Raw genomic sequence first — 26,687 nt, 5'->3', positions numbered from 1 at the left:
ATTTTTCCTTGGTTGGGAAATCACCATGTATCCAGGAATGGACATTTAATTTAGGAAAACTGCATCAGAAGCCAAAAGCCAGGATTCAGTGAAGCAGAAGAAGTCAGGCGTGTTGTCTCTGATAAAATCAGCAATGATGTAAATTTTCTTTCTGACCACCTATGCATTAATCAGATAGATGCTAAGATATTGGGGAAGGGGAGGAGGGTCATGAGGTAAAGCAGAGAGAGAAATAGGGATCTGACAAGATGGAGGATGAACACCTCAGTGACGCCACAACCCACTAAGATTCCAGTATCTCCCCTGATGTAATACAACCAGAATAGAGTGGCCAAAAAAGGTCAGGTGGCCATCCAGAGAAGATGAAAAATGAAAAGAACAGGGCTCGGCACTACTCGGCGCTCACAAAGGAGCACACAAAGGAGCTCCTTTGTGTGCTCCTTTGTGCATGTCACGAGGTGCACGAACCTCTGGCACACAGCACCTCAGGGGTTGGCTGCCCCCTCTTCTCCCCCCTCTGCATGTGTTGTCATCGGGGGTGGGGCTAGAGCCAAATGTTGTCTCAGCTGATGTGGAACACACCGGGAAGCAGTAGCACAGTCTCTTCACTGATGGGCCTGCTGGAAATGGCCTAGAAGATCCGGGGAGGTATATCAGGTTTTATGTAAGTCCTACTTTATTTTCACACAAAGTTTTAAAATAGGTAGGAAAAGTGTGTGTGCTCAATGCATTGAAATACTTGCTTTCATCACACTGCATGTATTCACACATAAGCATACATATGAATGTATGTTCTAGGGTAAAGATGAACATATTTTGTAATACTATCGTAAATCTACGCACGACCATATACATGCATATATGCTGACATGCAATGTTGTTTGAAAGTCTTTTTAGATATATGAGTGTAGCATCAATCCACAAGCTCTTAATTTATAGGCTGAAGGAACATGGTTTTCAAGGAACCATTTTCAATGGTTTATATCCCTTTGGATAAGAGAGTTCATCAACTTGATTTGGAAATATAATTGAGAGTATCACAATGGGTAAGGTGCAGTGTATGTCAGGGATCCATTTTAGCAGCTATGTTTTTTAACCTTTGTTTAGGTTCACTTGTATCCTTAATGAAGACCTTGGTTTTAGCCCTTTTTTTATAAGCTAATGACAGCTCAGATCAATTGCTAAAATTTAAAGAACATCTGGACAAAATCTCTGAGTGGCTTCTGTTTCATTAATTAAAAGTCAGTCTCAGTAAGAATGAAACTTTAAGGATGTCCAGAAAGAACATCCCTTTGGCTATTTGAACAGAGATGGCAAGGATTCAGATATCTCTTGGAAGGTGGTCAGTGTCACTATCCTTAAAATAATCATCAATTTTAAACTTACATTTGCAAATCAAATTTCCACCTTAGTCCAACATTCATTTACTATCTTCATTACATTGGCATTAAAGGTCTGTTTTAGAATGGAGGCATCTTCAGAAACTTGTTTATGGATTGGTATGAATCATTTGGTAACTATGATGCTCTTTACCAGGGCTTACCATTGTCATCAATTTGGCATTTGCAACTTGTACAAGTACTGTAACAAAAGTAAATTATAGGGGTAAGAAATTGAATTATGTTACCCATTACTGGAAGAACTTCATTGGTTACCTATATTATGCAAGGTGAAATTTCAGATTGCATTTATTATATTTAAAGTATTTTATAGTGGTCTACCCACTTAGTTAGTTTTCTTATTCCTTATAAGCCAGTTAGAATGTTAGTACCATATCAAGCTGATCTGATAAAATTATCATCGTTTACAAAGATTTGGAAAACTACAGACCAGTTAGCCTGAATTTAGTGCCAGGAAAAATAGTGGAAAGTGTTCTAAATATCAAAATCACAGAACATATAGAAAGGCATGGTTTAATGGAACAAAGTCAGCATGGCTTTACCCAAGGCAAGTCTTGCCTCACAAATCTGCTTCACTTTTTTTAAGGAGTTAATAAACATGTGGATAAAGGTGAACAGGTAGATGTAGTGTATTTGGATTTTTAGAAGGCATTTGACAAAGTTATGAGACGCTTCCAGGAAAAGTAAAATGTCATAGGGTAGGTGGTGAGGTCCTTTTGTGGATTACAAACTGGTTAAAAGACAGGACACAGAGAGTAGGATTAATTGGACAATTTTCTCAGTGGAGGGGGTGGGCAGTGTGGTGCCTCAGGGATCTGTACTGGGACCCGTGCTTTTCAATATATTTATAAATGATCTGGAAAGGAATACGTTGAGTGAGGTAATCAAATTTGCAGATGATACAAAATTATTCAGAGTAGTTAAATCACAAGTGGATTGCGATAAATTGCAGGAGGCCCTTGTAAGGCTGGAAAATTGAGCATCCAAATGGCAGATGAAATTTAATGTGGATAAGTGCAAGATGATGCATAAAGGGAAAAATAACCCATGCTATAGTTACATGATGTTAGGTTCCATATTAGGAGCTACCACCCAGGAAAGAGATCTAGGCGTCATAGTGGATAATACATTGAAATCATTGGCTCAGTGTGCTGTGGTAGTCAAAAAAGCAAATAGAATGTTAGGAATTATTATGAAGGGAATGGTGAATAAAATGGAAAATGTCATAATGCCTCTGTATCGCTCCATGGTGACACTGCACCTTGAATACTGTGTACAATTCTGGTCACCACATCTCAGAAAATATATAGTTGTGATGGAGAAGGTACAGAGAAGGGCGACCAAAATGATAAAGGGGATGGAACAGCTCCCCTATGAGGAAAGACTAAAGAGGTCAGGACTGTTCAGCTTGGAGAAGAGACGGTTGAGGGGGGATATAATATAAGTGTTTAAAATCATGAGAGATCTAGAATGGGTAAATGTGAATCAGTTATTTAGTCTTTAGGATAATAGAAGGACTAGGAGTCCCTCCATGAAGTTAGCATGTGGCACATTTAAAACTAATCAGAGAAAGTTCTTTTTCACTCAATGCACAATTAAACTCTGGAATTTGTTGCCAGGGGATGGGGTTAGTGCAATTAGTGTAGCTGGTTTTAAAAAAGATTTGGATACATTCTTGGAGGAGAAATCCAATACCTACTATTAATCAAATTGACTTAGAATATCGCCACTGCTATTACTAGCATCAGTAGATTAGGATAGACTTCATTTTTGAGTACTTGACAGGTACTTATAGCCTGGATTGGCCACTGTTGGAAGCAGGTTGCTGGGCTTGATGGACCCTTGGTCTGACCCAGTTTGGCAATTTCTTATGTTTTTATGTTCACCGCTTTGACTTTTTACTAGAATTTTGTTTAAATAAATATTAAATGAACTAAAGTAAATCATACAGACCTCAGGGCTGACTGGAGACATTTTGATAATATAGTCAGGAGGGACAGAATTAACTGGTTATTGCTCCTGCCCCATTTTTACTTTTTGATACCACAGATGGAGTAAGATCATGCATCTGGGGAGCATGAGAGGATACAGCAAAAGGCTGGTGGGGGGGAAGCAACTTTCATAAGTAATTGGTCCTGGGAAGGGGGAAGGGAATCTGTCTCTTTTGTTTTTTTATTCATTTAAATTTTTTTTTCAATTAAACAAAATAAATGGTATAAACATAAAAATAAATTAAAACAAATAAAAAAGAAATTTAAAATATCAAAACTTAATTTTTTCCTCTGCACATCCTTAGTCTGTGCAGTTTTATATTTCTAAGCGTATGTGTTGGAGTGTGTGTGTGTGTGAAGATAGTATGAGATTGGGTCAAGTATGAGGGGAATGTGCAGGCATGGAGTATGAGTGAGTGTGTGTGTGTGTGTGTGTATATGTCTGTGTGTGTGTTTGTGCGAGTGTGAGATGTGTGTGTAAGTATGTAATGTGTCAGGGTGAATGTGTGGGATGAAATAGTGTGGAAGTTGGTGGGACACGTGTATGACATGTCAGGGTGTATGCGTGTGTGAAGGGGTAGGTGTAGAAAGGGTGCAAGTGAGTGTACATTATGAAACAAATGTACTATCCTTTGCTAGCTGCTACAGTTTTTGTTTTGGTCTGTCTGCCTCTCATTTTCTCTCTTGTTCTGGATCAAACTGCTGAAAGAGAGGAAGCCTTCCCCAACATTCCATAGCATGTAATGTGGATTTTTTAGTAAGGTTCATTCTCCAAAAATACTGATCCAGTATTACTGATTTTTTACACCAATCTGAGATACTCCCATTTTCTTCTTGTAGACCAAATTTGGTGACTTTCTATCTCTTCTTTACCGAGATATTTTGCCCCCAAATATACTCAAACCTCCTATATAAGTGTGTGTGTGTGTGGGGGGGGGGGGGGTCCCCTCAAATTTGCCTTTTACTAGTGGTAGTTGCTCTTGTTTAGTGTAAGATCAGTGGTGTGATCCGACCCTGCCCCTGTGAGCGATGTAAGTATAGATTAGGTGTGTTTAGGAAGGCATCTTAGGTTTAACACAACCCCTATGTCCAGTAGGAGCAGGGGGAGTACTGAGGTGCAGTCTGCAGATGAAATTGTGAGGGTATCAACTTTTCATAAAGTTGTGCTAGTATAGGCTCTTTCTCTCCATAGAAAAAGGACCCAGGAGTGGGCCCTCTCTCAACTAAGGAGTGACTGGAGAGAAGTGTTCCTATGATGGTGTAACCGGGTGCACCTATCCTGCATGGGTGGGGCTATAAACTTACTTGTATTGACTCTTTGGGGCTGGAACCCACCATACAGTCTCTTACTTCCAGGGCCTGAATTCTTCATCAAGTAGGGGAGAAGATTACTTCCAAGGCCCCAAGTGTTAAGAGTGACCCTTTTTGTCTTGGTTTTCATCCCTAGGAGTGGGGTATATGTATGTCCCAATGCATCCTGAGTGTGCCAGATAACACCACTGGAGCCTCTGTGTTAGTGTCCAAAATAAAGTCTTTACTGTTGAAATTACTGATGGCATATATGGCACAATTAATTTAATCCACAGCACCACAGAGTCTTTTACTTTTACAATTTCTTCCTCAATCTGTGTAGGAATCTCTGGTATCAGACCAGGGAAACTTCTACCCTCCAGGATTAGGAAACATAGGGCTCCCAGGTGGGCAGGGTAAAAATTAGATGGCCAGAAAGCCCCTTCCAAACTGTCAAAAAATACTGATACTGTCTCTGCATAGAGAGCTAAATTATCTCTCTTCCCAGGGCAGTGGAAACATTGGATGGGTGTTTCCAGTAGAGATGTGCATTCGTTTTTCACGATTTAGTCAATGCCAACGACATTGTCTAAATCGTCATTGTTGGGGAAGTTGGGAAAAAGAATCAAAATTCCACGAATTTTCGGGTTAAAGTCGTTTTTTTATTACTGCACACTAACGGATGTTAGTGCGCATGGATTATCCGTTAGTGCGCAGTCTCTGGAATTAGTGCGCAGTACATGGCGCCACACCATACTGCGCACTAACGGATTAGTAGTGCGCACTAGGTACATGACAGTGCGCAGTGATATATGTTAGTGCGCACTAATGTAAATTGATACTAAATTGACACTTTTTTGTAAATTGAAGGTTGAATATGTATTCCTATTGGGTGTCTTCTTGTTTTTTATTCATTACCAAGGTTACCAACAGCCAAGGTGCTGTTTTTTACAGATTGTTTTATATGGGGGAAGGAGAAATGGGAATGGGGGATAGAGCTATTAGCTTGAAGTTCTAATCCTACTGTAGTAGTGTGTCTGTGGATATTGTGATTATGTCATCAATCATGTGACTAGAATTTGTTTGATATATTATGCATAATATTCATTTGCATCATTTTTGAATTGGCCACTTAAATTAATAGGTTTTATTTTCCCTCCTACTTTTAGTCAATAGGTAGCTATAATAGCTATATAATAAGGGGTAGGGATGTGCAGACCAAAAGTTTAAGTTCATAAGTCCATAAGTCGAAAGGGGGTCCCATTTACGGTCAATATGGACATATGGAGAATTCCATAAGTTGAGTCTATGTCCATATGTGCAAATAAAAATTTAAACGCCCCCCCCCAAGACTTACCAAAACTCCCTGGTGGTCCAGCGGGGTCAGGACGCCATTCCTGAACTCCTTTGCAAGGAGCACATGACGCGGCGTCACGTGATTCCCCTCGGGTTCGCTCCGGGACCCCTCGTTGGGCTCAAAAGGAACTTTTGGGCCCAACGAGGGTTCCGGGAGCGACCCGAGGGGAATCACGTGACGTCGGCGTCACGTCGGAGTGACGCGGCGTCACGTGATTCCCCTCGGGTTCGCTCCGGGACCCCTCGTTGGGCCCAAAAGGCACTTTTGGCCAGCTTGGGGGGGCCTCCTGACCCCCCCAAGCTGGCCAAAAGTGCCTTTTGGGCCCAACGAGGGTTCCGGGAGCGAACCCGAGGGGAATCACGTGACGGCGCCACGTCAGAGTGACGCGGCGTCACGTGATTCCCCTCGGGTTCGCTCCCGGACCCCTCGTTGGGCTCAAAAGGAACTTTTGGCCAGCTTGGGGAGTTTTGGTAAGTCTTGGGGGGGGGGGATTAAGGAGGGTGAGGGGTTTAAATTTTTATTTAGATCAACAATCGCGATTTCCAACGTATTCAACATAGCTATGTTGAATAAGTTGGAAATCTGATCGTTTACGCCTCATCATTTTTTTAAGTTAAAAAAAATAATAAGTTGCGTTTTCCATTTAAGTTCAAAACGAATGCACACCCCTAATAAGGGGTGCTCTGCTTATGTGTTGCTTTTGTTTTGTGGGTTTGAGAAGAAAACATCAGTCAATTAGTCATTATAGCTAGCTGCAGCTGTTGATTGATAGTTAATATTATACAGTCTTTATTGTTATTAATAAGGGGTAGCTGCTAGCTGGCTTAGCTAGCTGATACTAGTATCAGCCTATGATACTAGCCAGCCAGCCAGTAGCCAATGCCACTAGCCACATTAGCATATAGCTACTGCTAGCAGCCAAGTACCACTAGCCAAAATAGCCAATAGCCACAACCAGTGAGCTGAGCTGAGCTCTACTATTTTTTTCTGTTTCTTGAGTGAGCTCTTCGTTCGCAGCATTCCTAGCCTAGGCATAGGCAGGCACCAGCACTCCAGCAGCAGTGCTTGCTTATAAAGGACAAGGTAGGTGCTTTGACTGCTTTCTGAACATTGCAGCAGTAGAGTTTTAATAGATTTATAAATATATAATATTATATAATATTATTTATCAATATTATATAGATGTATTAATGTGTGTAATCTACTAGATTTATCACTAATAGTGTTTATAGCTAGCTAGCCATAGCCAGTGACAGTAGGCTAATAGCTAGGCTATTAGCCTACTGTCACTGGCTATTAGGGGTGTGCATTCGTATTGACCGCATATGTAAAACGCTACGCATATTTTTTTTTTAACTTAAAAAAGTGATGTGACATAAACGATCGGATTTCCCACATATCCAACATAGCTATGTTGGATATGTTGGAAATCGCGATTGTTGAGCCAAAATAAAAATTTAAACCCCCTCACCCTCCTTAATCCCCCCCCCAGACTTACCACAACTCCCTGGTGATCGAGCGAGGAGTGAGGACGCCATTTCTGCAATCCTTGGCGAGAAGTATGTGACGTCGGCGCCACGTCGAGTGACGCGGCGTCACGTGATTCCCGGCGAGTTCGCGCCGGAAGGCTCGTTCGGCCCAAAAAGAACTTTTGGCCAGCTTGGGGGGGCCTCCTCGCCAAGGATTGCAGAAATGGCGTCCTCACTCCTCGCTCGATCACCAGGGAGTTGTGGTAAGTCTGGGGGGGGGGATTAAGGAGGGTGAGGGGGTTTAATTTTTTTTTTTTGCACATATGGACATATACCCAACTCATTTAATTTTTTTTATGTCCATATTGACCGCAAATGGGACCGCCTTTGGACATATTGACATATGGACATAAACTTTTGCTCTGCACATCCCTACTGGCTATGGCTAGCTATTAAAGCCAGTGAGTCACTACTATCAAATCAATTCTACTACTAAACCTATAATTGGCCAATAGTCTGTCCAATATCCTATATTATGTATCTTGTGCTTGGCTTGAGGCTTCTGCTCCTGTGTGTGAGATTTGTGGGTAAGACTTGAAGTGGGAGGGAGAAGTTATTTTAGTCCAAAGAACAGAATAGGCCTGAAAAGGATATGAAAAAATAGGAATAGGACTTCTCTAACCTCAATGCTTGGCTTGCATGTAGTATTAACAGAAAAGCCTAGCCAGTCCTGCCAGGAGGCTAATATAATGAGTGAACTGAAGTATTGCAGCCTAGTTTCAGTCTCAGTCTGCTGCAGTTTGATGCTCTGGCCAATGCATGGTATAAATTGCAATATAATATATTAGTAAGTATACTATATCAAATTATCAATTGTCAGTGTCACTCACTGACTAATAATCACTATATCCTTCTTTGTCCTGTGGTCTGGGGGTAGCCTTAGCAATAGCTAGCTATTGCTAATGCTATTAGCTCAATAAAGTTTTAAAAATGAATACCAAACTAATTTATTAACTTGTTTAATGTACTATATTTATTATATATTTCTTTGACCACAGGATCATAATGCCCCTACCAGTACCCTCTGGAAAAAAACGTGTTGCTAGTGATAGTGCTACTGGAAAGAGCTGTCTGCCAGACCCTAGGAAAAAACTGTGATTTATTGAGAAGAAAGAGGATGTAGAAGTGCAAGGAAACTTGTTGCAAGGGAAGGAACGAGCAAAATTTGAGGGAAAGGTGAAAAGATTAGATGAAAGAATGGTGCTACAGAAAGTCTTGGATGATGATGATGAATCAGATATTGAGGAGGAGGAGGAGGAGGAGGATGTTCAGGAGTTTTTGGCTAGTAAACATTCTGAGGAGAAGGAGGAGGAGGAGAACACAAGCAATGACAATGTTAGTCAGATTGCAAAACAAACAACTACTGCCAGTGCCAGCAGTATTGCTGGTACCCTGTCCCCTACACCATTTGAACATCCACGTGTGACTACTACTACTACTACTACTACTATTTCTACTACTAGTATGAAAATGACAAGAAGTATCCAGCCTAGAGTAAGGAACAGTACAAGGACATCAAAGATTTGGAATCATTATCATGTTGTGGCTGACCAGAGATTTGGACAATGAATCCATTGTAAAAAGATGGTGAGCCGTGGAAGAATTCTTGGACATCTTACTAACAGCAACATGAAATATCACCTTGAAAGAGAACATAGAGCACTGTTGCTTGCAGAAGAAGCTGGTCCCACCGTGCTTGCCCAGGCTTCAAGTAAAGCAACAGGGAAGCAGCCACAGAAGGAAAGTAGTAGTACTAAAGAAGATACAGATTGTGTGCATCTGCAGAAGCAGCAGTCTCCTCTTCCTCATCCCCAGCAGCAGCGGCAAGCTACCATGGAGCAGATGGGGTGGTGTTCTTCTGCAATGTCACAGAGCAGGAAGCAGGCAATGTCTAAAGTGGGTACACGACATATTGCTCTAATGATTGCTTTGGATGATCAGCCACTGCAGATTGTAGAAAATGAGGGATTTAAGCGGATGCTCCATTATTTCGCCCCTTACTACAAACTTCCTTCAAGAAGTACATTTAGCCGTCAGGTGCTTCCTTCCCTATACAGAAAATGTCGTGCTGAAATGCAGATTATGATGGCAAGGGCAAAGGGGAGGAGCATCCATCTCACCACTGATGTTTGGACTAGTATGAATGCAATGCATGCATATTTGTCTCTAACAGCACATTGGTGGCAGCTGGATGAGGCATTAATACCTGTAAGCACTAGCAGCATTGGCAGTGGCAGTGGCAGCAGCTCCAAAAAGGTTTCGCCAGGATACCGGTGGGCTTTACTGCATGCTCAAGTGCTAGACAAGAGACATACTTCAGAAAATATCTTACACGCAATTCAGGGGATGATGGAAAAATGGAATGGGCTCCTTAGAAGCAATGATATGAAATGCTTAAATGGATTTTTCATTACTGACAATGGTTCCAATATTATTAAGGCTCTGGCTGATGGTAGATTCAACGGCATCCGATGCTTTGCACATACCCTGCATCTGATAGTGAGGGATGCTTTGGTGCTTAGTGGCAAGGAAGGTGGTACTACTAGTTGTAGTAGTCAACACCTGAAGCGGTTGATTGAAAAGTGTCGCAAAATAGCTGGGCATTTCAATCGTAGTGTAAAAAGTGGGAAGCAACTCAGAAAGAGGCAAATAGGAGTTGGCGCACCTTTGCACAACCTTCTTCAGGATGTGCCTACCAGATGGAATTCCACCTATCTTATGTTGGAGAGGTTGTCTGAACAGCAGACACCTCTTCATGATTTGGCAATGGCAACTGAAATTGGATTGGAAAATCCTCTTGGATGTCAGGACTGGACAAACATTGCACACATGGTGCATGTCCTCAAGCCTTTCAAAGTATATACTGATGCATTGAGTTCAGCTAATGCCAATTTGGGTGGTGATTCTAAGGGCCTTGAAAAACTGACTTTTTTCTACCCTATGAGGGAAGGACCCAGGGGGCTTGGAGTGGATACTGCCTTGGCTTATGACTCTGCCAGTGAGCCTCTGTGCTTGTTCCCATATTGGGACAAGGGCTAAAATAATTCTTTTCTATTTTCCATATGCTGCAAAGCATAAAATACAGAACATGAAAAGTATGTACCTTAGAATGTCTGACTGTTGTTAAAATGCTGTCTTACATATTTTTATGTCTGCTTTTTGGTGGTTAGGTGGAATTAATTAATTTTCATTAGATTTGATGCTATTAAGGGAGCAGAATTCCATGGTTATATCTAATATGTGTAACCAGCCATTCTGACTGCTTTAGTTCAAAACTAAATTTTGTTCTGTAATTTATTTTAGTTACATTAAATGCATACAAATATGAAACCAGTCTCATGAAACAAATTATGAATACATTTTGTCGTATTGTTGTTAGAATTGACTGTCATTGGTATCTGAAGCCAATTCAAATCCTACAATGACTGACTGCCTTAATATTTACTCCTGGCTCTTAGCCTCACACAGCGTTTTACCTCTGTCTGATAGTAACTCTAAAAAATCCTGCTAGGTAGGGATGTGAATCGTTTATCTGACGACTGAAAACCAGACTGACGACTGGTTCACAGTCCGCTTTATTCAGTATTCAAATCGTAGGCAAATCCAAGTGGTGGCTAAGGCGCGCCAAACGCGCACCTAAAGCGCGGTTAGAGTTCGCTATTGATTTTACTGTATAAGCATTATCAAACGCCTATACAGTATCCAGGGCACGCTGCCCAAATAGCTCTTCCCTACATGTCAATATCATCAGATATCGGGAGGTCCCCGATAGCGATAGGAAACCCCACAATTAATTTAGTGGGTTTTATTTATTTATTTATTTATTTTTTTTTTATTTTTTATTTTTATATACAGGTGTTCCTGTATAATATACATATCGCACCGGTTTACAGGGAACTAAAACTAACGCCTCTAGGGCGACTTACAATGAAACAAAAATAACAATAAGGAACTAGGACAGCCTCTTGGGCAGCTTACAATGAAACAAAATAATAATAGGAACTTGGACAATAAGGAACTTAAAGAGAACTTACGAGGAGCAACAAGGCCTAATTAGACTGAAATATAGCACTATAAGGAACGTATATACAGAGGGAACGAATCGTTATGGGGGGAAGGGGGCAGGCGGGAAGAAAGGACACAACTTAAAAACACAACCTGACCCTTTAAAATGAGTTTGTTTAAATACCTGGTGGTCCAGCGGGGGTCCCGGGAGCATTCTCCCGCGCTCGGGCTGTCGGCTGCCACTAATCAAAATGGCGCCGATGGCCCTTTGCTCTTACCATGTGACAGGGGCTATCGGTGCCATTGGTCGGCCCCTGTCACAAGGTAGGTGCACTGGATGGCCTGCACCATTTTTAAAGATGGCGCCGGCCGTCCATTGCTCATTTTAAAGGGTCAGGTTGTGTTTTTAGGTTGTGTCCTTCTTCCCGCCCCCCCATAACGATAAGAAAACCCACTAAATTAAACGTGGGGTTTCCTATCGCTATCGGGGACCCCCCGATATCGGACAATATTTACAATCATCAGATAAACGATTCACATCCCTAGTAAACTGACAACTCTAACTGCGACCTCTTTCTCTCTCTTTTCCTCACAGATAGAGTGGACAATTGTGACGTTACCAGCGAACAATCCATTCCAACGCCTGAAAAATTTGTTTTCCCCATGCCCAGCGATGACTCCCCCAGCGAACACGTCTCCACAGAGGAAGTGTTTACACTTAACCTGTTCGATGTGTCTTCTGTGAGCCAACAACCTGAGACATCTAAAACCCTGGAACCATTGGTAGTACAACCTGAGGCATTTCAAGCGTCACAACCATCTCCGCTATAGGCTGCCACTCTACAGGTACAGGAAATGGCTTCAGTGTCACAGGACCTTGAACAAGCACTTTTTGGAATTGACGGGCTAAGCGAGCAGTTTATGAGTAGAATCACCTCTCGACAGGATGAACACAATGAACAGATGTTCCAGGAAATGAGGTTGATGCGAGCTGACATCAATGCTGGGATGGCTTCTCAAACAATTTTGATTAGAGAAATGATGACAGAATTGATCAACGCCATTTGAGATGTCGCCTCGGCCTTTCGGTCCATTAACCTGCCTTAAATTTTTAAAATAAAAGTTTATTTTGTCCATTACCTGATGTATCATTTTAATGTGTCATCCCACCCCTCATTTCATGTAAAAACTATTCCAAAAAAGTCAATTAAGCAAACTCAGTCAATATTCAAATTCAAAACAAATATATTTTCGAACTATTTACAAAAACAGTTTTCTGCATTATGTACAACTATTGCAAAACATTTTTTTTACATATATATATATATTTACATATGGGATGGGATGGGAAAGTGAAGTGAGGAGAAGGGACCATGCCATGGGGGAAGAGGAGGATCATCATCATTGATGTTGCTCAGACGGTGGCTGTCCCGCAGGAGCCTGCACCATGACCAGCAAGGATTGTGCTCTGGCCATCGTGCGCAGGAGCTCGATGATCTCCTGCTGGCCATGGTGCAGGTCGTGCAGAATGGTCCTCGCCTGCACGGTCAGTGCTACCAGGTCATCCAGGCTGTGGGACACCCGGACCTGGAGAGACAGCACAGCATCCAGGCGTGCCTCAAGGGCAGGGGGCACTTCCATGGATGCTGTGCTGGCCCGTCCTGAATGATCTGGAGAAACGGGTTGACAACATCAATAATGATGTCGTCCTCATCCCCTGTGGCTGGTGGGGCAGGAGAGACAGTGGGTGGGAAAATCATTGGCGCTGGAGGGGCAGGAGAAATGAGGCTGGAGCGATGGGGGCTGGAGAGACAGGGAGTGGAGAGACGGAGGCGGGAAAATCATTTCTGCTGGGTCGCCCATGGCTGGTGCGGACGGAGAGAGGGGTGGTGGTGTACTCAGCAGCGACGGCACATCGCCTTCCTCCTCAGCCGATGTATCTGAAATGAGAAAAAGCAAAAGCTTAACTGCTGTCGCGCATGCAAAGATTCAGAACGGTAGTAAAAAGAACTTGCTTATATCCATTTTAAACAAGACATCCCTCTCTTGCATTACCATAAGCTTTACATTTTAAATTCAAATGGGAGTGGCGTGCCACACGCCATAAAACATTCATATATTTTTACAAGGATGAAACTATTATAAGCTCACCTTGCTGTCCTGTGACAGGGAAGTCGGCGTAGCGGATTATGTGCTCCGTGAAGATTCTGACGTCGTCACTGAAAACTAGGGATGTGAATCGTTTTAGGACGATTAAAATTATCATCCGATAATTTTAATATCGTCTTAAACCGTTATGGAACACAATACAATAGAGATTCTAACGATTTATCGTTATAAATCGTTAGAATCGTGAGCCGGCACACTAAAACCCCCTAAAACCCACCCCCGACCCTTTAAATTAAATCCCCCACCCTCCCGAACCCCCCCCAAATGAACCCTCGCTGAACGACCTCCTGCAGTCGATCTCCTGCCGGCGCCATTTTCCGTACGAAAACGATTCGCGGCGGGAAATCGCTCCCTGACCCCCGCTGGACCTCCAGGAACTTTTGGCCAGCTTGGGGGGGGCCTCCTGACCCCCACAAGACTTGCCAAAAGTCCAGCGGGGGTCCGGAAGGACCTCCTGCCGTCCAATCGTGTTCGTCTATGGCCGCCGCCATTTTTCGGCGCCATTTTGGAAAATGGCGCCGGCTGAAGACAACAAGATTCAGTAGCAGGAGCCCGTTCCGGACCGCTGCCGTTCCGGACCGCCACTGGACCCGCAGGTTATTTAAGTCATTTGGGGGGGGGGGTTCGGGAGGGTGGGGGATTTAATTTAAAGGGTCGGGGGTGGGTTTTAGGGGGTTTTAATGTGCCGGTTTTGCGATTTTACGTTTTTTTCGATTTTTTCACGATTTTTCACGATTTTTCACGATATTTTACCCCCCCAAACGGCAACAATACGATTCCCTCCCCCTCCCAGCCGAAATCGATCGTTAAGACGATCGAGGACACGATTCACATCTCTACTGAAAACAGAAATAGGAAAGTTTCACTGCTGCTCATGCAAAGATCCAACGGTAGAAATTATACATTTCTTATAGCCGTTATTACAGAACACCGCGCCGCTTGCATGGTAACCATGACATTTTAATTGCTGACAGCACATACCTTCCTCCACTCTGCGGTGGGCCCACAGGTCCCACAGGTAGCCAGGGTCCTCCCGTCTAATCCTTCTTGCCCTCTTTTTCAGTGCCTCAACCTGGTGAGAATAAAACACACATAGGAAAGATAAGTTAATATAAAACCTTGACTTTGCTTTACAGGCTAAAATCTATTCTAACCAAACAAGTCTCAGTTTATCTTTTCTGACCCCTAGCAATACAGAACATGACCAAATTAAATTTTACTTGTTTTTTCCCTGTTACCGAAGAAGTATAAGCTGTGCCATTCCTTATAGGCAACATAAACCCGAACTTGGCAAACCACAACAGAGGCCTATGAATTTACCTCCCTCGGGAAGGATGACTGGGCATTGAATTCCTCCCTGAGTGCCCACCAGGCCTCGTTGGCCCGATCCTGGTCCCGCGGCTGCCCAGGGCGAAAGTACAGATGGTGTTCGTCCGCCACGGTTAAAGTGGACAGCAGCCAGACGTCCCCCTCTGTGAAATTAGGCAGCCTTCCACGCAGCATCTTCAGAGACCTGATAAAAAAAAAAACAAAAAACGAACACATAACATCCATTTTATCCTCTCTTCACTGGCTACCTATTTCTGCACGAATTACCTACAAATCAATGACCATCATTCATAAAATCCTTAATGATGATCTTCATGGACTAAAAGGCTTAAACATAACCCCCAAAACCCACAAAGAAACCTACGCTCTAACAATGCAGGATTCTTAAACATCCCCACCTTAAGAGACGCTCATCTTTCAACTACACGAGAAAGAGCATTTTCCATTGCCTCCCCCAAAATTTGGAACACCCTACCCAAAGAACTGAGGACCCAGCACATCCTGAAAACATTTAAAAAAGACCTAAAAACATTTTTATTCCGCAAACTCTATTCTAACTATCTGACACCTGATCATCCCAGCCCTCAACAGAACTCGCAAGCATAATCCTCCTCTTCATGCTCTCCTGATGTACCCTCTTTTTTCACCCCTCCCTGCTCTCTCACTTGATTCATTAAGTTCATTGAAAATGTTCTCCTCACTATTCTGTTATTCAACTACTAAGAAAAAATGTTTACTGTTCACAATACTCTACTGTTCCCAACTACCATGTTAACTCCATTTGATTGTATGCTAATTGCATATTTTGTAAACCGTTATGATGGCTCTACCGAATAACGGTATATAAAACTCTATAAATAAATAAATAAATAAATCAAAGAAAAAAATGGCTGTCTGGGCGTGGCCACACGGGGATGGCATTACACGTGCAAGAGTCCTGCATCCTGCATGCAAGAGTCCTGCGTCCTGCAGAGTGGCAGGGACGCCTAATTCTAGATGCCTGAGGAAGGCCTGGTGCGGTATCCTTCTCCCAGCGTCCGATTGACCCGCGGAGTGGCAGGGATGCCTAATTCTAGACACTGGAAGAAGGCCTTGCACGTTGTCCTTCTCCCGGTGTCTGATGGATCCGCGGAGTGGCAGGGACGCCTAATTCTAGACGCCGGAGGAAGGCCTTCCGCGGTGTCCTCCCAGCGTCCGATGGACCCGCGGAGCGGCAGGGACGCTTAATTCTAGATGCCGGAGGAAGGCCTTCCGGCTTCCTTCCCCAGGCATCCATACAGGCGTCCATGTCTCCGCAAATTTCTTCCCGGAGCATCGTGGATGCCAAAATAACAAAACCTATATAATAAAAGGAAAGAAAACAATAAATTAATGATAAAATTGGTAGACACAGTTTAGTGATTTTATACTTCATTTTATTTATTGATAATATACTGTTTATTGATTTTATTGATTTTATTCATTTTATCTATCAATTACATACAGTTTATATACACAATGTATTGATTGCATACAGTTTATTGATAGTATACTTCAAAAATTAAAAATGAAACCATGAAAAATGCAGAGAAGACAAGGAAAAATTCGAGCAAGTTTTCATTCGGTTCGCTATTATTTATAAGTTTGCATCTTGCTGGGGAATGGTTTGATGGAGGGATAAGCTTGCTGGGAACGGTTCTGATGGATGGATCAGGTTGCTTTTAAAAAATGGCTAGATCACAGCTCCTGAATAAAAAACAACAGAAGATTAAACATACTGTACAGGCATTAAAAGAATTAATATGGCTATGTACCACAATAAAAATGCCACTTCAGTATTGGACCCTGGAGACAGGAGTGGTGCCACAAGACACAAGAAGATCAGTATGGAGAAAAGAATGTATAACAGTTAGGAACTTACAAGAGAAATATGTTTCGATGATCCTTCGTCGGACCTCATGCTCCCATGCAGTGTTGTCTGCTTCAGCTGCCAGTTCCACAGGCGAATCTGGCGGCAAGTTTTCTGCTGCCTCTGCATCCACACCAAATCACAGACAAATGTTATGTAGCATGCAGCAGGCAACAATTATGTTCACCACCTTTACTGCACTGTACTGCAGGGCTCCCCCAGAGCGATCCAGACATTGGAATTGCCCATTCAGAACTCCAAAAGTCCGCTCTATCACGTTTCTGGTGCTGCCATGAGCCTTGTTGTAGCATTTTCAGCCACAGTGCGTGGAGACTGGAGTGGAGTTAGCAACCAGGGCTTACAGCCATAACCGCCATCACCTATTGTTGGAATAATCAGGAATGCATCAAAAACAACTTCACAGTGCTTAACATCATAATCATCATAAACAATTTTGTATACCTTACATCCCAGACATGCCCACATGACATAGAATCACATGCCATATCCCTTGTCACTTACCAATTAGCCAGCCTTCACCATACTTCCCCTCTGGGAAATGTGTCCCTATAGATGAATGTGCCAGAATGTAGGCATCATGGCAGCTCCTGGGAAACTTCGCTACAACATTAAGAATCCAAAGGTGTGCATCGCAAACAACTTGAACATTCATTGAATGGAAGTGGTTGTGATTCCGGAAAGAACTCTCTTCCTCCGACCTGGGGGTTAACGCAATATGGGTGCAGTCTATAGCACCCAACACGTTTGGCATCCCTGCAATACCCATGAAACCGCTGCGGATCTGTTGCAGCTGCACTGGATCGGTACGATACACGATGTACTTCCTCATCCGCTTCATCATGGCCTTCAAGACCTGTGCCAGATACCGTGAGAAGGAGGCCTGTGTCATACCCGCAATGACATTCATGGGGGTTTGAAAACTTCCGGTACCAAAGAAATGTAATGCACCAAGACGTTTTGTCAACCCTGGCACAGCATGGTGGTGATTGGCGAGGTGATCAAGGTTGCAGCGCAGATCTTCATAGAGGAACAGGATTGCCCGTGAACTCAGCCGGTAGGTTCGGACTACATCTTGCTCCGACATGCCAAAGATAGTTGTCAACAAAACAAGAAAATCCAATTTATATAGGCACAAGAGGTCAGGACATATTAATAGTTTCACTCAGTACATTAATGGATATGCTCCAGTGTGGATTCTCTGGTGCACATAGTTTTATTAAAGTATGGATTCTCAGATGAGCTATCCATTCTTATTAAAACTTCACTACAATCGGTACAAATATATAGAAGCAGAGCTCAGGGAAGGATAGAACACAAACATACCTCCTCTGGTCTTGCAGCTGGGTTCTCCTGTTGGCTGTTGTCTCTAATTGGCCGTCTACAATTCCCTCACCAAGCATTTCTTATTCTGGTTCTCATCTGAATGAAAAAGATCGCAAAAGCCAATATATAAATGTTGTCCATGACGCTGTCCAGTCCGATGCTGACTGTCACAGAGCACAACACCAAACTAATGCCAAGGTCAGGGTAGGCGGTAAATATAGAGGTTAAAGATGCGGTAAAAATACTGGTTAAAGACGCGCTATTTTGGGTGCGCGTTACTGTATCAAGGGGAATAGCTAATCCGATCATTAACATACCATATACATGCGGCGGGCGCTAATGGCAATGCTTCTTTTTTGGCACACGGTAAGGACGCGTAAAAGACGATACTGAATCGCGCGCTCGGCTTACATGCTTAAAACACGTGTCCAATGCGGGTTAAAAGTTGCGCTAGCGCGGCCGCGCATTACTGTATTGGCCTGTTTATTAGGACTGTTACTTATGCTGGCACCAGGTCTCTAGTGTTTAAGTTCTTCTAAGTTTTTACACACTAGTGTGGACACACACATATAGCAAATCTGTCACTATTGTCACAAACAAAATACATTGAATGAACTGAAGATGCTTTCTGAGTGACTATGTATACTAAGAAGATACATGTCAAAGAACTCAGCACAGCTCCATATATACATGTATATGGTCTGCAATCTATTATAGTGTTTTATAACCTGTATGTATCTGGTCCACTCATATTATAAAATGTATATATACATTATACATATACAGTATGTATACATTATACATATACAGTATGTTTCAGTATGTGTGAACATCAGGAATTTATTGAATGCATACTTTTCCTACCTTTTTTTTTTAAACATATGCACATATATTTTAAGCACTAAAAAATATAACTTGTTTGCGTAAAACCTTGATTTATTCATGGAAATAGGTATATTTTAAAATATACACGCATATTTGAAATCAACAGTTTGCTGATACATCCACCTGTTAAATCAGTCCATCTCCAGTTCATTGAGACCTTCCTATTACTTCACTCTGAATTCCCCCAGTTCATCCAGACCTTCCAACCAACAATAACAGACAACAGATGAGCTTGAAATCAGTTGTACTAAATAATTTACAGGTGTAAATCTGTGCAAATAAAAATGCCCAATGTATCTGTGTAAATCTCTTATAAAATAGCAACTTACATGCATACCTCTGGGCCCCGCCCCAGAATGCCCTAGACTGCCTCTTTTTTGCACAGGAAAATGTGCACACAAAACTGAAAATACGCATGTACTTTTGATGTTTGTAAAATGTGATATACATGAGCACTTACATGCATATATGCTAATTTTACATGCAAAACTCCTTTGAAAATTAAGTCATTAGTGCAAGAGTCATACATGCAAGGATCAAGTACACTGTCACACTAACATTTTTAAAAAGAGAAAGCAGGAGGCTGCTTCTATTGTTACTACAGTGCAGAAACACTCCACGTGCTGCAGGACACAGGCAAATTCTCCTGTGTTAGCTGTGGTGACAGTCTTACCTTGCTGATACTCGCTAACTCTTTCACAGAGATTGCACATTGCTTTAACTGGAAAAAAGTATCCGCAGAAAGTGCAGGTGCAAATCTTTGAGAGTTTTCTTTTGGGATATTTCAAAAGGAAAATATGCACACCCTTCCTTTAAGAACTGGGCAAATTCCTCTATAGTTTTGAAATTTGCCCTCTTAATAAGCAAATCTAGTCAAAGTTATATAAATACGAGTTGCATAATTGACAACTATCCTTGATCTGATGCGGGAAATTAGTATTTTGCCTTGTACCAACTGATGTCAGTATATGCTTATTATTATGCCTTTCAGACTAGACATGGAGAAATACATTGATGTAAATAACGGTCAGTAATGCAATCCTCACTCTACAAATTAATAGGCAAAATTTATTTGTGGTGGCTAATTCCATAAAGCTTTTGTACTGTTGGAATGTTTCCAGGGATATATTATAATCTATTTTTCCTGATATTTCTACAATTACATGTAGCATGCAAATAATTGAAACCATAATATAACTACTGTCTAGAATAAGAGCCCTAAAGGCATGCATAGATGAATCAAACCTCAACTTCCAATTTTTAAATGTGTTTTCTTAGACGATGGAAAGATGATGCAGTCCCAGAAACTGTGCTATGATCTTTCTTCCTGCTGTGATAACTGCCATAGGGTTGTGGATTACATGGCACTAAAAACATTCAATTTTTCTACACAACAGATTCAGTATTACAGTTGGCAAGCTTAGCCTATACTACTCCATTGATGCACTTGCTGAAAACCTGTTCTGGAGGGATCATGCCTGTCAGAGGAGAGCATAGGGCATGCATTCAATCTCTGGACCAGCTGCTGAAATTACCTGCTTAGGTATCAACTGTCACTGCGGGAGACTTTAGGTATAATAGGAATGCTTGTCAAAAGAGAATATATTTTCAAATAAAATACAAACTGGTCATCTTATGAAACAGACTTTTACTCCCTTATGAGATAGCAAGTTGCCTGTATCGTTTTGTCTTTTACTTATTATATACTACATTTAATAGCATGCACTAAAATGCAGGAGATAGCGAACAAGGAAGCCCATACAATTTATTGAGGCATGAGCATCCGAGGACCAGAGCTCACTTCGTCATACGTAGACTGTGATGAAATGGACTCTGGTCCTCAAAAGCTTATGAATGTATAAACTGGTTGGTCTATAAGATGCCACCCATATCTGTTATTTTTATACACCAGACTAACAAGGCTATACCTCTGAAAATTTTCATATTCAAAAGCTAGATGTTCAGCTAAGTTATCCAGATAAATTTTTCTGGCCAACTTAGCTGAGCTATTCTGTGGCTTGGGTGCACCTCTGAATATACCCATATAACTTTAAAGTTAACAAGATAAGTATATCTGACTAACTTAGACTTGCTCAATAGTAGGTCTAACTTATCTGGCTAACTTAGGCCAGGATTCATCATTCTGTGAGGAATGATGAACCCTGCACTACACGGGGGCGGGGGAGGGGTAAAGCAGAGGGCAATTGGGCGATAGCCTGCAGCCGGCCGCACCACAACAGTGCGGCTGGCTGAGGCTATTGTGGGCATAACGCCACCGTAAAAAGTGGTGCTATTCCCTGTGCTACTGCCTGCGATAATGTTTGAAACATTATCGCTGGCAGCGATGCTGCCGCCGCTTAGCATAATTCCCTCCCTAACTCCGCCCTGACTCCTCCCTTCCCCCTAATTTAAATCTTACTGCCTTTTTAAAGGGCCTATCGCGGCTTGGAAAATAATCCCTTTAGCCTGATAAGTATGAATATCGCTACTTATTCATCTAATTTAGCTGGATAAGTAGCTCCTCCTAATTATGCTCCCATCTGCCACCAGTTAGTCATCTAACTACTTAGCTGGATAAGTAGATTTCTTACTAAGTAGCAGCCACTGAATGCAGATGGATATTCATATGCTACCAGTTATCCAGATAAGCTGGAACTTATCTGTCTAAGATGCTCTGAATATCGGCCTCAAGATGACTGCTTTTTCATAGAAGGTTTTTATGAGTATTCTGCCATAATTACATATTTTCATAACAAACCAACTGTTGAGCCAGGAGGTGGACCTTTGGCCTAGTACAGGATTGGTAGGCTCCCTGGTCAGACCCAGAGAGCACCTGCCACCAGGAGGTGGAGCACAAGAGGAGACAGAGGCTAGCTGGAGCTTCGCCACTAGCAACCCTAGGTACCCCCGGGTTGAGCCCTTGAGTACCCGGGCCTCCTGGTCTTAGGTAGGCCTCACAGGATCTCCTTGATAGGAAGTTCAGGGGTGTGTGGTCGACACTTAGGCCAGAAGTCCTGGGTGTCTGAGAAGGCCAGAAGAGTGTCTCTGAATGTATGGCAAGGATCAAGGCCAGGTTCAAGGAAGCGTGGTCAGCCAATGCAACGGTCAGAGCCAATAATCAGTCCGTGGATAGTCAGGCAAAGAAGAGGTCAAGTTCCAGGAGGCAGTCAGACGTGGTCAAGTTCAAACAGAGGTCAGTTCCAGGCAGCATGCAAATGTGGTCGTAGAAGCAAGCAGGTCAGAGGCAGGCAGCGGTCAGACGTGGTTGTAGAAGCAGGCAGAAGGTCAGAGGCAGGCAGCAGTCAAACGTAGTCAAGTAAAGCTGAGGTCAGTACGAAGAATACAGTCTGAAGGTACTACCTGGGGAGACGAGGAGACAAGGGGCGCTGGAAAAGGAGGACGCTGGAACAGAAGGACGCTGGAACAGAAGGACGCTGGAACAGGACTGGAATGAGACTGGAACAGAACTGGAACGAGGCTGGAACGAGACTGGAACACAGACTGGAACACAGAGGCAAACTAGAAACACTCACTGTGTTGACCCTATTGCCAAGGCAGGGATCATGAGAATGAGCCCTGCCTTATATGCTGCAAGCTAGTGATATCATCTGGGAGCATCGGACCCGGGTTTCCCATGCTTGTGTCTTTAAATGGGATGATGCTGGCCGCACGCACACCTAGGGGCGTGGCCGAGGAGCAGGAAGACGCGGAGCCCCGGTGGAAGCTCCACTGTGAGGCCTGGTCGAGCGAAGGCGAGTGGGGAAGTGGGGGACACCGCGAACTAGCTGAGGTCACAGAGGAGATGAGCCCGGTGCTGGTGGATGGAGTAGCGAGGTGAGTGGGGCCGGCCTCGCTGCTGAAGCGGCCGGGAAGTGTAACAGTATCCCCCCTTTTAGGCCTTCCTCTTACCGGCATGGGTTTCTCTGGATGGGTCCGGTGGAATTCAGCAAGAAGTGTTTTGTCAAAGATGAAGTGGGAGGGCTCTAAGGAGTTTTCGTCTGGCGGGAAGCCCTCCCACGACAGGAGGTACTCCCAGTGACCCTTGTGTTGTCTGACGTTGAGGACCTCTTTAACCTGGAGGGTGTCTTCAGGCTCGGCCTCCAGCTGGGTAGGCACAGGTGGCTTCCAGGAAGGCCAGTTCAGGACTAAGGGCTTTAGTAGAGCAACATGGAAGGTCATTTGGATACCCATGGATCACGGCAATTGTAGCTGGTAGGTGACTGCTCCCACTCTCCGGAGGATGGGAAATGGTCCAATGTACTTGGGTGCCAAGCAATGTGAGTACAGTCACAGCCTAATGTGCTTGGTACTTAGTAGGGGTGTGCATTCGTTTTGAACTTAAATGGAAAACGCAACTTTTTTTTTTTTTTTACTTAAAAAAAAGATGAGGCGTAAACGATCGGATTTCCAACTTATTCAACATAGCTATGTTGGATACGTTGGAAATCGCGATTGTTGATCTAAATACAAATTTAAACCCCTCACCCTCCTTAATCCCCCCCCCAAGACTTACCAAAGCTGGCCAAAAGTTCCGTGAGGGTCCGGGAGCGACGCGTGGGGAATCACGTGACGTGTGGGGAATCACGTGACGCCGCGTCACTCTGACGTGGCGCCGACGTCACGTGATTCCCCTCGGGTTCGCTCCCGGAACCCTCGTTGAGCCCAAAAGGCACTTTTGGCCAGCTTGGGGGGGCCTCCTTGGGGGGGTCAGGAGGCCCCCCCAAGCTGGCCAAAAGTTCCTTTTGAGCCCAACGAGGGTTCCGGGAGCGAACCCGAGGGGAATCACGTGACGCCGCGTCACTCTGACGTGACGCCGACGTCACGTGCTCCTTGCAAAGGAGTTCAGGAATGGCGTCCTGACCCCGCTGGACCACCAGAGAGTTTTGGTAAGTCTTTGGGGAGGGGGGATTAAGGCGGGTGAGGGGTTTAAATTTTTATTTGCACATATGGACATAGACTCAACTTATGGAATTCTCCATAAGTCCATATTGACCGCAAATGGGACCCCCATTCGACTTATGGACTTATGAACTTAAACTTTTGGTCTGCACATCCCTAGTACTTAGCCATACCTTTTGAATGGGTGTGAAGAGTGGAGCTGCTCTTCTATGTGCATCAGTAAACATTTTAGCACATTCCGTGGCTTGGGTTATACGTTCTTTCACTCGGTTCCATAAGTTAAGGATACTTTGCGCTGTGAATTGTGCTGCTGGCGAAGGCACAGAGAGTGGTATCGGCAATGGGATTCGTGGTTGGCGCCCGAATACCACCGCAAATGGGGATACGTCTGTGGCAGCAGCATGGTGTGTATTATGAGATAATTCGGCCCAAGGGAGCAAGTCGGCCCAATTATTTTGCTGATCGTTTATGTAAGATCTGAGGAAAGCTTTCAGGGTCCGGTTAGTCCTTTTGGCTTGGCTGTTCACCTGAGGATGTTATGTTGAAGTGAAGCTCAATTGGATGTTAAATTTTTGGCAGAAGGACCGCCAGTACTTCACAGCAAATTGTGGGCCACTATTGGATACAATTTCTTTCGGTAATCCATGAATTCAGAAAATGTGAGTAAGGAACAGTTTATCGAGTTCAGGGGCTGATGGGAGGTTCCGGAGTGGGATGAAATGTGCCATCTTGGAAAAGCGGTCAATTTTGACCCAGATGACAGTGTTGTTAGAAGATGGTGGAAGATCGGTGATGAAATCTGTAGATATACTAGCCCAAGATTCAGTGGGCGCTGATAGTGGCTGCAGAAGTCCCCATGGCCGGCCAGTGGGTGGTTTCTGCTAGCCACATATTGGGCATGAGTCCACATATTTATGGGAGGCTGATACCATGCTGGGCCACCAGTAAAAATGCCTCAGCATCTCAAGCATTCGTGGTCGCCCTGGATGGCCAGCCAGTTTTGAATCGTGGGTCCAGCGGAGTACGTGTTCACATAACCGCCGTGGAATGACTGTTTTACCAGCTGGTACAGTTGTAGTTACTGCAAGGGACACACAGGCCGGGTCAATAATGTGCCTTGGGATGTCTGGGGTATCTTCAGGTTCGAGAGAGAGTGACAGTGCATCAGCACAAAGATTTTTGGAGGCTAGGTGGTAACGCAATTCAAAGTTGAATAGTTCGAAGAATGATGCCCAGCGGGCTTGTCTCGGGTTTAATAATTGTGCTTCCTTGAGGTGCTCCAGATTCTTGTGATCTCTGAATATAGTAAATCAGTGTTGAGCGCCCTCCAGCCAGGGGCGCCACTCTTGGAGTGCAAGTTTAACAGCGAGTAGTTCCTGATCACCAATAGTTTAGTTCTGATCCACAGGTGAAAATTTATGAGAATACAAGGAGCATGGTACCAGTGTACCTTGGAGGAGTACTGACTTAGTACTGCACCAGCTCTGATAGTGGACGCGTCTACATTGACGACAAATAGACGACTGGGATCAAGATGTCGTAAACAAGGTCCAGAGCAGAATGATTCAGTGCGTGGAATGCTGTTTGTGCTTGAGGGTTCCAAACCCGGAGATTAGTTCCCTTCTTGGTCATTGTGGTGAGTGGAGCGGCTAATCTTGAGTAGTTGGCTATAAAGCTTCTATAATAATTCGTGAATCCAAGAAATCTTTGTAAGGCCCGGAGACCGACTGGCTGCAGCCAGTCACAAATTCACTGGAGGTTTTCGGGATCCATAGTAAGTCCTTGATTAGAAATAATGTACACTAAGAATGGTAGATAATTCTGCTCGAAGATACACTTCTCAAGCTTTGCAGAAAGGTGGTTTTCTCGGAAGCATTGGAGGACGGTTTTGACATGGGAGTGATGGGACTCCAAATCTTTTGAGAATATCAGGATGTCATCTAAGTACACCACCACAAAAGAGTAAAGGAGATCTCTAAGGATTTCATTCATTAGGCATTAGAACACCGCAGTGGCATTGCAAAGGCTGAAAGGCATCACTATTTACTAGTAGTGGCCATCTCTGGTGTTAAAAGCAGTTTTCCATTTGTCCTCGGGATGGATGCATATGAGGTTGTGTGCTCTGTGTAGATTGGGCTTCGTGAAGATCTGAGCTCCTTTAAATGGTCGAATAATTCTCTGATGAGAGGTAGTGGGTAGTGATCTTTACGGGTAATGGCATTTAGCCCTCGGTAATCGATGCAAGGCCGAAGTCCTCCATCCTTCTTAACAAAGAAGAAGCATGCTCCTGCTGGCGAATCAGAAGGCCTAATGAATCCCTTCTCGAGGTTTTCCTTTATATATTCGGACATCACCTGGATCTCGGGGATAGGTCCTACCCTTGGGAGGTGTAGTACCGGGTAGGAGTTCGATAGGACGATTATATTTTCGGAGTGGAGGTAATGTGTCTGCTTTCTGTTTTTAGAAAACATCCTCGAAGTCAGAGTACTGAGCCGGTACACCGACGAGGGTGGTGGCCTTCAGGACAGTCACTGCTGGAGATACTTGCTTCAGACAATTCTTTTGGCAATGTGGGCCCCACTGAACTAGCTGGAGGGATTG

The 26,687-nt window shown here is 43.6% G+C and overlaps 1 protein-coding gene across 3 annotated transcripts in view; it reads right to left on the bottom strand.

Moving 5' to 3' along the window:
• Window positions 1-12,859: 12,859 nt before the first annotated feature.
• Window positions 12,860-26,687, bottom strand: part of LOC115086176 — a 78,343-nt gene continuing 64,515 nt past the window's right edge. The window contains exons 2-6 of one of the 3 annotated variants that reach the window (XM_029592674.1): window positions 18,303-18,398; window positions 15,062-15,254; window positions 14,723-14,813; window positions 13,724-13,798; window positions 12,860-13,512 (exon numbers count right to left, since the gene is read on the bottom strand). In XM_029592674.1, the coding sequence (XP_029448534.1) occupies window positions 13,283-13,512; window positions 13,724-13,798; window positions 14,723-14,813; window positions 15,062-15,254; window positions 18,303-18,379 (666 nt within the window). In that variant the 5' untranslated portion in view covers window positions 18,380-18,398 and the 3' untranslated portion in view covers window positions 12,860-13,282. The remainder of the gene's footprint in view (window positions 13,513-13,723; window positions 13,799-14,722; window positions 14,814-15,061; window positions 15,255-18,302; window positions 18,399-26,687) is intronic. The other 2 variants (XM_029592676.1, XM_029592675.1) reach the window with 2 other exon arrangements.

Source organism: Rhinatrema bivittatum, chromosome 2 (assembly GCF_901001135.1).
Source record: "Rhinatrema bivittatum chromosome 2, aRhiBiv1.1, whole genome shotgun sequence".
NCBI lineage: Eukaryota > Metazoa > Chordata > Amphibia > Gymnophiona > Rhinatrematidae > Rhinatrema > Rhinatrema bivittatum.
This window is presented reverse-complemented; position numbering and strand designations above follow the sequence as displayed.